At 41.0% G+C, this 13,757-nt stretch overlaps 1 protein-coding gene across 1 annotated transcript in view; it reads right to left on the reverse strand.

Annotated features, from left to right (window-relative positions):
• Positions 1-13,757, reverse strand: part of CCDC77 (coiled-coil domain containing 77) — a 45,239-nt gene that overhangs the window by 6,531 nt on the left and 24,951 nt on the right. Inside the window, exons 7-9 of the mRNA XM_036301518.1 lie at positions 13,109-13,200; positions 11,497-11,645; positions 2,145-2,364 (exon numbers count right to left, since the gene is read on the reverse strand). Coding sequence (XP_036157411.1) covers positions 2,145-2,364; positions 11,497-11,645; positions 13,109-13,200 — 461 coding nt within the window. The remainder of the gene's footprint in view (positions 1-2,144; positions 2,365-11,496; positions 11,646-13,108; positions 13,201-13,757) is intronic.

Raw genomic sequence — 13,757 nt, forward strand, 5'->3', positions numbered from 1 at the left:
TCGCAGACTCTGAGCTCCAGTTCTGGGCGAGTCTCTAGGGACCCAGACTCAAACAGGAGAAGCAGGACTGTCCGGCATCGGTCAGAACGCAAGGGCAGCTTTCTCTCCGAGGTTTGCAGCGGTTGCTGGGACTCTGAGAGGCAGAGCCTCTGGGGACAACACTGAGAGCAGCCATAACTGCTCCCTCCTCCCGCCCTGTTGATCCCGTGCGACCCGCCCCACCCAAGCCCTACACAGAGCCATTTGCCAGATAGCCTCAGGCAAAGGCTAGATTAGCACCTCCCCCGAGGACAGAAGTTTTCCCACTGCAGACACAGCTGACTCTCACAGCCAGTTGGCCTGGAGGTCAAATCCCCCCAGTATTAACTACAAGAATCAAGGCTTAACTACAACAAGACTGCGCACAAAGACCACTAGGGGGTGCACCAAGAAAGCATAAAAAAAAAAAAAAGGGGAGACAAAGATACAGGACGAAATTGTCAATGGAAGATATAGAGTTCAGAACCACACTTTTAAGGTCTCTCAAGAACTGTCTAGAAGCCGCCGATAAACTTAATGAGATCTACAAGAAATCTAATGAGACCCTCGATGTTATGATAAAGAACCAACTAGAAATTAAGCATACACTGACTGAAATAAAGAATACTATACAGACTCCCAACAGCAGACCAGAGCACAAGAATCAAGTCAAAGATTTGAAATGCGAAGAAGCAAAAAAAACCCAACCAGAAAAGCAAAATGAAGAAAGAATCCGAAAATACGAAGATAGTGTAAGGAGCTTCTGGGACAGCTTCAAGCGTACCAACATCAGAATTATAGGGATGCCAGAAGATGAGAAAGACCAAGATATTGAAAACCTATTTGAAGAAATAATGACAGAAAACTTCCCCTTCCTGGTGAAAGAAATAGACTTACAAGTCCAGGAAGCGCAGAGAACCCCAAACAAAAGGAATCCAAAGAGGACTACACCAAGACACATCATAATTAAAATGCCAAGAGCAAAAGACAAAGAGAGAATCTTAAAAGCAGCAAGAGAAAGAAACTCTGTTACCTACAAGGGAGTACCCATACGACTGTCAGCTGATTTCTCAACAGAAACTTTGCAGGCCAGAAGGGAGTGGCAAGAAATATTCAAAGTGATGAATGCCAAGAACCTACAACCAAGATTACTTTACCCAGCAAAGCTATCATTCAGAATTGAAGGTCAGATAAAGAGCTTCACAGATAAGGAAAAGCTAAAGGAGTTCATCACCACCAAACCAGGATTATATGAAATGCTGAAAGGTATCCTTTAAGAAGAGGAAGAAGAAAAAGGTAAAGATACAAATTATGAACAACAAATATGCATCTATCAACAACGGAATCTAAGAATCAAGTGAATAAATAATCTGATGAACAGAATGAACTGTTGATTATAATAGAATCAGGGACATAGAAAGGGAATGGGCCGAAACCGGTTTGGCTCGGTGGATAGAGCGTTGGCCTGCGGACTGAAAGGTCCCAGGTTCGATTACGGTCAAGGGCATGTACCTGGGTTGTGGGCACATCCCCGGTGGGAGATGTGTAGGAGGCAACTGATCGATGTTTCTCTCTCATCGATGTTTCTAACTCTCTATCTCTCTCCCTTCCTCTCTGTGAAAAATCAATAAAATATATTTTAGAAAAAAAAAAAAAGAGAAAGAGAAAGGGAATGGACTGACTATTCTTGGGGGGCAAAGGGGTGTGGGAGATGCGGGAAGAGACTGGACAAAAATTGTGCACCTATGGATGAGGACAGTGGGTGGGGAGTGAGGGCGGAGGGTGGGGTAGGAACTGGAAGGAGGGGAGTTCTGGGGGGGGGGGGCGGGAAGAGGAACAAATGTAATAATCTGAACAATAAAGATTTAATAAAAAAAAGAAAAAAGAAAAAAAGAAATGAATGAATACATCAATTGATCGATCAATCAATCATTTCATTTTCTAAATCTCTAAACACTGTAATGATGAGCTATTCTTTGAAACCTGTTTCTTGAGTTTATTGCTACATCAGCTCCTGGACTAAATGGATCTTATATGATAATTCTGGGGTTCTTTGGAATTCTCTGAGTTTTTCAAATTCTTGCAGAAAAAACAAAAAAGAATTTCTGTAAATATACAGAAACTACCTTAATATATTCATTTTGCTTGTGATGACTCTCATGAACAACTGGGCAACCTTTTCCAATTTTATCTTCTTTCTTCTTACACTGTGCTCTGTATTGCTTAATCTTTGACATCAACTGATCCTTTTCAAGCATCCACGACTTCTCCTTCTTTTGGTTTTCAAATCTAAGTTGCAAAAAGTCTTTGGTGCTCTCATAGAGCAGTTCTTGGATGTGATGGAGACTATGAAAGAAAGTACAAAACTGGACATGAAGATGCTTACATAGCACATACGACACAGTTATTCCAAACAAAGAAAAGATATAGATTCTTTAAAAATTACACAATAAGTTATGTAAAATATAATTAGCAGTTTTAAAAAATACAATCTGAGTACTGACAACCACAGAAGTTTTATTGAACAAAGTGTAATGTATGTACCCATGCTCATTGTTTCACAAACTGGTCTTTACATATATTTTTCCGAGTACTAATTGCAGGTTATATAATTATTAGGACTACAGAAATATTTACACATTGCCTGCATCAGTATGGGCTATCCCAAGACACTAGACTACGATAAAGAAGTAACTCATAGTATTCTGACTGAGGGTTAATACAAATTCTAAAACATCAAAAACAGCTTTGTTTTTATGCTGTGCTCCACATGTAAACTGCACAATATCAAATCTTGTTTTGTTTTCAAGATCAACTTCCTCTCTGCAGTCATCTAGACAACTTCAGGCCATTTAATTTCTCCATTGTCTGAAATTCTTTATCAGTTTAAATCTAGTCTCCTTGCCGAAACCGGTTTGGCTCAGTGGATAGAGCATTGGCCTGCGGACTGAAAGGTCCCGGGTTTGATTCCAGACAGGGGCATGTACCTGGGTTGCGGGCACATCCCCAGTGGGAGATGTGCAGGAGGCAGCTGATCGATGTTTCTTTCTCATCGATGTTTCTGACTATCTCTCTCCCTTCCTCTCTGTAAAAAATCAATAAAATATATTTTTTAAAAAAAGAGTAAATGATTTGCATTTAAAATCAATTAAAAAAAAATCTAGTCTCCTGTGTTATAATTCAACTTGCTTATAAACTGTCAGGTTCTAACTATCAACATGCATGTTTTCCAACCTGAGTGAAAGCACATACTTACTTATCATATATCTTTGTCCCACTATCACCAAACTAATAGACATACACAAGGTATTAAACAGATTCCTGCTGATTATTGAGATATAGAAAAATGGGATTCTCATAGCCACTTGGCCTGGAGGTCAAACCCTCCCTGGTATTAGCTACAACAATCAAGGTTTAACTATAAGACTTCGAACAAAGACCACTAGGGGGTGCACCAAGGAAGCATAACAAAATGCGGAGACAAAGAAACAGGACAAAATTGTCAATGGAAGATATAGAGTTCAGAACCACACTTTTAAGGTCTCTCAAGAACTGTTTGGAAGCCGCCGATAAACTTAATGAGATCTACAAGAAAACTAATGAGACCCTCGATGTTATATTGGGGAACCAACTAGAAATTAAGCATACACGGACTGAAATAACGAATATTATATAGACTCCCGACAGCAGACCAGAGGAGCGCAAGAATCAAGTCAATGATTTGAAATGCGAGGAAGCAAAAAACACCCAACCGGAAAAGCAAAATGAAAAAAGAATCCAAAAATGCGAGGATAGTGTAAGGAGCCTCTGGGACAGCTTCAAGCGTACCAACATCAGAATTATAGGGGTGCCAGAAGATGAGAGAGAGCAAGATATTGAAAACCTATTTGAAGAAATAATGACAGAAAACTTCCCCCACCTGGTGAAAGAAATGGACTTACAGGTCCAAGAAGCGCGGAGAACCCCAAACAAAAGGAATCCAAAGAGGACCACACCAAGACACATCATAATTAAAATGCCAAGAGCAAAAGACAAAGAGAGAATCTTAAAAGCAGCAAGAGAAAGAAACTCAGTTACCTACAAGGGAATACCCAATACGACTGTCAGCTGATTTCTCAACAGAAACTTTGCAGGCCAGAAGGGAGTGGCAAGAAATATTCAAAGTGATGAATACCAAGAACCTACAACCAATATTATTTTATCCAGCAAAGCTATCATTCAGAATTGAAGGTCAGATAAAGAGCTTCACAGATAAGGAAAAGCTAAAGGAGTTCATCACCACCAAACCAGGATTATATGAAATGCTGAAAGGTATCCTTTAAGAAGAGGAAGAGGAAGAAAAAGGTAAAGATACAAATTATGAACAACAAATATGCATCTATCAACAAGGGAATCTAAGAATCAAGTGAATAAATAATCTGATGAACAGAATGAACTGTTGATTATAATAGAATCAGGGACATAGAAAGGGAATGGACTGACTATTCTTGGGGGGGGAAAGGGGTGTGGGAGATGCGGGAAGAGACTGGACAAAAATCGTGCACCTATGGATGGGACAGTGGGTGGGGAGTGAGGGCGGAGGGTGGGGCGGGAACTGGGAGGAGGGGAGTTATGGGGGGGAAAAAAGAGGAACAAATGTAATAATCTGAACAATAAAGATTTAATTAAAAAAAAGTAAAAAAAAAAATAAAACACTGCCCAGCAAAAAAAAAAAAAGAAAAATGATGTTTCTCTCTATAACAAAAAATATCCCTAGAAGTAAGCAACCCATTGATTTAATAGCAACACCTAGAAAAATACTGTATCAAATAATATAGCTGTTTGCAAAGAATATTAAATACTGTGAGACAATCACTATAATTTTCCACTGAACAAATAATGTCAGATCCATTTAGTTCTTTTCATGAGTAAAAGATAAGAGAAAAATGATAGCCTAACGCCAGGCACAAAGTAGAATAACTGTCAGTAAGTTAAAATATATATATTTAGATATATGTATGTGTATAAAGAGGGAGAGACTGATTGAGTTACCACAAAGTTATCTCTTCCTTTCAATGAGTTATTTTATTCTATCTGACATTATGTTCTCAATTACAGACTGGGAAGTATGGTCTTGTTAATGTATCAATGGTTTGAAAGTGACACCAAAAGGGCACTTGGATTTCATGCCATTTAATATCCTTAGGATGACATAATGGAAGGAACAGATCATGCAGTCAGACATGCAGATGATGCTAAACGAGGGTGGTTATTAATATTCTGAAAAACAAATATAAAATTACAAATTACTATGACAATTAAAAAATACTGTTCCCAGGAGGAGGAGCCTAGATGGCGGCATAGGTAAAAGCGGCTCTTGCATCCTCCCACGACCACATCAAAATTACAACTAAACCACAGAACAACCATCATTCAGGACCACCTGAAATCTGGCTGAATGGAAGGCCCCAAACTGCAGAATTAAAGCAGAAGCCACGTTGAGACTGGTAGGAAGGAGGGAGGTGTGGAATGGGTGTGGAGTTTTTTTAATCCAGAGGGATATGTTGGCCACAGAGCACCCCCTCATTTTCTCACTCCATTGTAAGGAATAAGGGGTCCCAGTCCCACACCAGACTCCTCAGCCCAGGGTTCCAGTGCTGGGAAGAGAAGTCCCCATAACTCCAGGCTGTAAAAACCATGAGTGACATGGGGGCTGCTGGAGTCCCAAGCAGTACCTCTTAAAGGGCCGGTACACAGACTTACTCTGACTCACTCCCTCTGAGCTCCAATGTTGGGGCAGCAGCTTGAAAGGATCTAGGGACATACACGGAGGAACTAAATTGTCTGGCATCAGGGAAAGAACTGGGGGGCAGCTTTCTCTCAGATGAAAGTGCTGGAAGAGGACATTGTCCCTTTGCTGAGACACAGTGCCGACAGGAAGTTGCCATATCTGAGTTTCCCTCAACCTGGCTCACACTGTTAGCTCTGCCCTGATTGGATTCACTGAGACCCTGCCCCACCCAATTTGTAGCCCCACCCAAACTGTTTGCAGTGTCTTTTCTATATGAATGGCCTGTCCTGGCTCAGGCTTCAGACTTTCCTAAAATCTCTCAAACAAGCAACAGCTGGTGTCAGTATGTCCCATACCACTCAGTAAGAGGCCCCAGGCCCAGCACTAGAAGCAGCCTGCCTTGTTTCACAGTTTGGCCTCTCCAAACTCAATGCAAGTAGCAGCCATGTGCAGATCACCCTGTAGCTTGTGCTGGGTGGCCCCAGGCAGGAGGACCCACAGCCAGAGCACCTGGTGGTCAGCTTCAGACCACAACAGATTACAACCCTACCACATCAACCAGTGACATATTCAAGGGGTAGACTTGATGAGCACCAAAGCCCCACTGAAGTCCTGCTCCATAGAGGCATCTCCTGCAGAGCAGATCTTCTGCTGCAGTTGCAGCCAGTTCGCACAGCCAATTGGCCTGGAGGTCAATTCCTCCTAGTGATGCCATCAAGCTCAACTACTAAAGGACGGTGCACACAGCCCACAGAGGGGTGCACCTAGAGTGCCCACCTCAGATGACTGGGGAGGCTGAGCCACTAGGCCCTACAGGACACCTACTACACAAGGCCACTCTACCAATTCCAGGAGACATAGCAACTTTACCTAATATAGAACCAAATACAGTGAAGCAGCCAATATGCAGAGACAAAGAAACATGTCAGAAATGAAAGAACAGGAGAAATCTCCAGAAAAAGAAGTAAAAGAAATGGAAGCAAGAAAACTACCATATACAGAGTTCAAAACAATGGTTACAAGGATGCTCAAGGAAGTTGAGAACTTCAAGGAACTTAGTGAGAACATCAACAACATAAAAAATGACCAGTTAGAAATGAAGGATACACTAACTGAAATTAAGAATAACTTACAAGGAATCAACAGTAGAGTAAATGGGCAAAGGACCTAAATAGACACTTTTCGAAAGAGGACATTCAGAAAGCCAAGAGACCTATGAAAACATGCTCAAAGTCACTAATCATCTGAGAGATGCAAATCAAAACAACAATGAGGTACCATCTCACACCTGACAGAATGGCTATCATCAACAAATCAACAAACAACAAGTGTTGGCGAGGATGCAGAGAAAAAGGAACCCTCCTGTACTGCTGGTGGGAATGCAGACTGGTGCAGCCACTGTGGGAAACAGTATGGCGTTTCCTCAAAAATTTAAAAATGGAACTGCCATTTGACCCAATAATACCACTTCTAGGAATATATCCCAAGAAGACAGAAACACCAATCAGAAAGGACACATGCACCCCTATGTTCATAGCAACACAATTTACAATAGCTAAGATTTGGAAACAGCCTAAATGCCCATCAGCAGGTGAGTGGATTAGAAAACTGTGGTACATCTACACAATAAAATACTATGCTGCTGTAAAAAAGAAGGAATTCTTACCATTTGCAACAGCATGAATGGAACTGGAGAGCATTATGCTAAGTGAAATAAGCCAGTTAGTGAAAGATAAATACCACATGATCTCACTCATTTGTGGAATATAAAAAACATTATAAAGTGTTGAACAAAAATAGATAGAGGCAAAGAAGCATTGAACAGACTGTCAAACTACAGCGGGAAGGCAGGGGAGGGGGAGGGGGTAAGAGATCAACTGAAGGACTTGTATTCATGCATATTAAGCACAACCAATAGACACAAGACACTCGGGGGGAGAGGGTGAGGGCTGGGGGGTAGAGGAGGCCGGGAGGAGGTCAATGCGGGGGGGAGGAGAAGGAGACTTATGTACTATTTGTAATACCTTAAACAATAAAATAAAATAAAATAATAAAATAAAATAAAATAAAATAAAATAAAAAACACAGTAGAGGACACCAAGAATCAACTCAGCAATTTGGAATATGAGGAAGTAAAAACACCCAATCAGAACAGAAAAAAGAAAAAAGAATACCAAAATATGAAGACTAAGGAGCCTCTGGGACAACTTCAAGCAAACTATTCAAATCATAGGGCTTCCCAAAAGAGAAGAGAGGGAGCAAGAAGTTAAAAACCTATTTGAAGAAATAATGTCAGAAAACTTCCCTTACCTGGTGAAAGAAATAGACATACTAGTACAAGTCCAGGAAGCACAGAATCCCAAACAAGATGAACCCAAAGAGGCCCACACCAAGACACATTATAATTTAAATGACAAAGGTTAAAGACAAAGAGAAAATCTTAAAAGCAGCAAGAGAAAAGCAGTTAGTTACCTACAAGGAAGCACCCATACGACTGTCAGCTGATTTCTCAACAGAAGCTTTGCAAGTCAGAAGGGAGTGGCAAGGACACTATTCAAAGTGATGAATAGCAAGGACCTACAACCAAGATTACTCTACTCAGCAAAGCTCTCATTAGAATTAAAGGTCAGATAAAGAGCTTCACAGACAAGAAAAAGTTAAAGGAGTTCATCATCAACAAACCAGTATTACATGAAATGTTAAAGGGTATTCTTAAGAAAAGGGAGGAGGAGGGAGGAGGAAGGAGAAAGGCAAAAGGAGGAAAGAGGAGTAGAAGGAGAAAAAGATCACAATATAAACAATAAAATGGCAATAAATACATATCTATCAACACCTGAATCTAACAATCAAAATAAATGAACAAGAAATCTAATGAACAAAATTAACTGATGAATAAAATAGAACCAGAGGCTTGAAAACATGGAATAGACCAGGGGCCCTCAAACTACGGCCCGCAGGCCACATGCGGCCCACCGAAAACATCTATCCGGCCCGCCGGGTGTTTTTGCCGCCGCTGTGTGCATAGGAATTTGTTCATAGTTTTTTTTTAAACTATAGTCCGGCCCTCCAACGGTCTGAGGGACAGTGAACTGGCCCCTTGTTTAAAAAGTCTGAGGACCCCTGGAAAAGACTGATGAATCTCAGATGGAATGGAGGAGGAAAGATGGGAAGAGATTAACCAAAGAACTTACATGCATACATGGATTACCACTGGACACAGACAATAAATACGTTGGTGAATGCCTGGAGTGGGGCAGGATCCAGTGGAGGGGGACAATTGGGGGAAAAATTGTGGGGGAACATCTGTAATACTCAATAATAAAGAGCTAAAAAAATACTGTTCCTTTAAAAACAATTACAATCCAGTGGAAAGTGAAAATGCTATTATGCATAAGTACAATATACCTAAGATAGGAAATTTTCTAGCCTGCATTGGTCATAAATGTTAATTTGAATATCTTAATTTGAATATGCAACTCTAATCACAAACACTTTAAAATGAAGGAAGAGACACTAGGTAAGTTTGAGAAGACAATAAAAAAACAATGAAGGGATGAAGAATATATGAATAAGTATTTTAAAATGTAGGAATGTTTAACATAGAAAAGAAGTGGTAAGATGCAACTTGATAAACATCACCAAGTATTCAACAGATATTTATTGTGCGCCTATTATGCACACAGGGCAAGACAGTGCAGGAAAAAGGGCATCCTATATAATAAAACCCTAATATGCAAATCAACCAAACAGCGGCACAACCAGTCACTATGACGTTCACTGACCAACAGGGGGCATACACTCAACGCAGGAGTTGCCCCCTGGTGGTCAGTACGCTCCCACAGGGGGAGCGCAGAAGCTGGGCTCATGTCTGGCAAGCACAACGGCGGTGGTGGGAGCCTCTCCTGCCTCCAAGGCAGCACTAAGAACCCCTCGGGGGATGTCTGACTGCTGGTTTAGGCCCACTCCTCCTGTGGGACATCCCTCAAGGAGTCTCAGACTGCAAGAGGGCGCAGTCAGACTGAGAGATCCCCCACCCCCCAGTGCATGAATGTCATGCACCGGGCCTCTAGTAATTACAATAGGCGATGATAAGTGTCATCGTAGAAGTATGCTAATCATTATGGGAATGTGGAGGAGGAGTAATTTAATTCTGCCTTGGGAAGTCTTCAGAGAAGAAGTAACACTGCATTATAAGGTATCTACCACATAGCAAGTTTCCATAAACAACAGATATTATTTTGGCTGAAGGACCAGGTGAACTACAGCAACAGAAAAGGAGGTGAGACTGAAAGGTTAATTTAGTGCCAGATGAAGTACCTAATAATTTATGCTAAGGTATTAGGCCTTTATCATAAGCTAAACAGGGAACTATCAAATGTTTTTAAGCACTTGATAAGTTCTACTGCAGGAGCTACTAGTAGTAGTGAGGAAGACTATAGAATGAATACAAAGGGACCAATGGTAGGAAGAACACTTAGATTATTTCAACACTATAAACAAGAATATAACTTGAACCAATATGGTAAGAATGAAAAGGCAAAGAATGATTTGAGAGGCTTCATAGGGTCTGGATATAGGGAATAAGAGTGGGGAGTTGAAGATAATCCTGAAGTTTCAAGCCTGGGAAACTGGATGTGATGTCATTAAACGAAATGGGAAAGAGAATGAAGTGGGAGGTTTGAGATGGGGGAAGGGGTGCTTGTTGGGAAAAAAGAAAACACACAGCAGACTGGTTTCATGGTCAATTTGAGGCGTTCAAACATATTCAACTGAAGATGACTTTAGAGCCCAGGTCAGGCCACTGGAAACAGAAAAATGATGAGGAGGATGAAATAGGAAGAACCAAAAAGATAGGTGTTACAGATATCAAAAGAGATTAACTTCAAAGACAGAGTTATGGAAGGTGCCAAATATACAAAAAGGTACTAATTACAATGAGGACTGTAAAGAGATAACTGGTCAGCCCTAGCTGGTTTGGCTAAGTGGATAGAGCATTGGCCTGGGGACTGAAGTGTCCGGGTTCGATTCTGGTCAAGGGCACATGCTCAGGTTGCAGGCTCAATCCCCAGCAGGGGGCATGCAGGAGGTAGCCAATCAATGATTCTCATCATTGATGTTTCTATCTCTCTCTCCCTCTCCCTTCCTCTCTGAAAGCAATAAAAGAAATTTAAAAAATTAAATCATTAAAAAAAACAAGAACTGGTCAGAGAAATTAAGAAGTCAGTGATGACTCTAGAAAGGGTATGCTTAGAAAAGGATGGGGATGAAATCACATTATAGAAAGGTGAGGAAAGACAGGCGGGTAAGAAACAAAAGCAGTGAGTACAGACACAATGTAAAGTCATGTTTTCCCAGATTCATGAAGGACAAAATAAAAGAAAAGGGCTCTACTATATTGTCAGGTAACATATCAGTGAATAAAGTACAGTTCTTAATCACTAAGATCAAGCTGAAGTACTAAAATGGGTTAAATTAAGCATGTGAAATACGTACCCAACAGCTCTTCAAGAATATTTCTAGAATGAATAGCATTCCTAGAAAAGCCTGGATCCCTACCTACCTAGGCGCAGGGGTGTCTGATAAAGACAATTTTTCAAGATCCCTGTCAGTTCTATGACACTATGCTGCTAAAAGGATAGGACCGTTAACTTTAAAGCCACTCAGAAAAATTTAAAAATCTGTTAGGTACAGCTTTCTTCAACACTCACTTTTTGGTAAGCTCTTTGATTTTGTCCTGATTTCTTTGGTGATGAATCTGTATTTCCTCAATGCGGATCCGTCTATCCTCCATGAGCCCTTCAACTTGCTCTCTAGAAAGTTTGGTCTGTTCTTCCAGCTGAGCCTGCAGGGCTTCCACCTAGACAGGCCAGAAAGGGTGAGGTATCCACTCTTTTTTTTAAAAAATATATTTTATTGATTTTAGAGAGGAAGGGAGAGGGAGAGATTGAAACATCAATGATGAGAGAGAATCATTGACTGGCTGCCTCCTGCATGCCCCCTACTGGTGATCAAGCCCGCAACCCAGGCAGTGCCCTTGGCCGGAATCGAACCTGGAACCCTTCAGTCCGCAGGCCGACACTCTATCCATTGAGCCAAAACAGCTAGGGTGAGGTATCCACTCTTCCCTGCCTCCTCTTAGTCCTTATCTCTAAAAGTGAGTCATTCTCCAGAAAAATTTAAAAAACAAACAACCCTGCCTCCCCAAACAACCCTCGCAGGCATTACTCAGTGGGTAGAGTGTCCGCCCATACACTGAAGGGACTCAAGTTCGATTCCTGGTCAAGGGCACATACCTGGGTTGCAGGTTCCATCTCTGGCCTGGTCGGGTGTGTGCAGGAGGCAACCAATAGATGTGTCTCTCTCACATTGATGTTTTTCTCCCTCTTCCCCTCCTTCACTCCCTCCAGTGAGGATTTACACAAAAACAACAACCTATAAATAAAAAAACAAAAGCAGAGCAGCAAAACAAATAGAAGAAAAACCTCAACAGGCACTCCTCTTTATTTAGTGACTTGTAAATGTGGTTAGGCTACACAGGGCAGACTGTTCACACAGAGCAAAGCATCTGCATCACACAGAGAAAGCATGAAAGTCCAGTTTCCCCTACCCTAAGATTCTCACCTCTTTACTATCTCCCCTTTTAAACTTTTAGCATTGTCTCCTTTTAAGTACTCCCTAGTTGCACAGAAACAGAATGATTCTTTTCTTTGTTTTTTTCATCTAAAAAGTGGACCAAAATGAGTTTAATGTAATTTCCTTCCTTCTCTGAGTCTGGCTGGCTGACAACAAATGGAGATATAGTACTAGCCAAAGACAGAAACTCATTTAAATCAACAGCCCCCCCCCCCCCCCCCCCCGCCCCATAAGGACAGGAACTTGAGCACAAGTAGATAAAAAATCATGGCTTCAAATGACAGAGTATTGCTAGGTAGTGAGAGGATGATTCGTGACTTTCCCAGACTTAGAACACACACACTCAATAAATTTATATACCTCCCAAAGGCTGATCTATCAGCACAACTGCAACTACTCTGTGTATCTCTCAGGCAACCATAAAGGGAATGCTTACTGTATGATGGTTTTGTTCGGAGGGCCTAGCATACAAGCTGAGTGAAATGAAGATTCAGAATAACATTTCTAGAATGGTTAATACAGAATAATTATTTTCTGTAAAGTAGGAATAACCTCAGTTTTCTTAATCACATGATGCCTAGATATAACATGTGTGCAAGGAGATATTTACATGGCAGTGAAGGCATGGTATGCAAAGCTAAGCTCATGGGTAGAAACTGTTCTGATCTGTCAAAATAAATTCTTTACCTGTAGGATGAGTGTTTGTATGTCTCTTTGGTACTGCTCAGAATGTTCTTCCTTCTCTCTCATTGCTGGTTTTCTTTTGCTCACTTTAGAATCTAAAATAGAAAACAAAAATAATAAAGACCTTTATTTACATTTTCCCCCCCTGCGTTGAGCATTTGCCCCCTGGTGGTCAGTGAGCATCATAGCGACTGGTTGTTCCACTGTTTGATTGATTTGCATATTAGGGATTATTATATAGGATATTTTAAAAAGCAACACTAAAATTGTACAGAAAAAAATTTAATTCCTTGGATAATTCAAGAAGCTCATGCTAAGAGAATAAATCTTAAAAGAACTCACCATGAGAAAAACATTTGTAACTATGTGTGATGATGGATGTTAACTAGACTTACTGTTGTAATCATCTTGTAATATATAGAAATATCAAACCATTATGTTGTACACTTGAAACTAATATAATGTTATATTTTCAATTATCCTATATAATAAAAGGCTAATTTGCAAATTGTCCCTTTGACCGGGAGTTTAACCAGGGCCCCTCTCCCCCCTGATCGGGGGAAGGGCAGGCAGGCAAACCACCCGGCCCCTCCCCCAGGCCGACCCGGCCCAATCGACCCTGATTGGGACGGACCGGCTGGACCCCACCCGT

This window comes from Myotis myotis, unplaced genomic scaffold (genome assembly GCF_014108235.1).
Source record: "Myotis myotis isolate mMyoMyo1 unplaced genomic scaffold, mMyoMyo1.p scaffold_m19_p_3, whole genome shotgun sequence".
Taxonomy (NCBI): Eukaryota; Metazoa; Chordata; class Mammalia; order Chiroptera; family Vespertilionidae; genus Myotis; species Myotis myotis.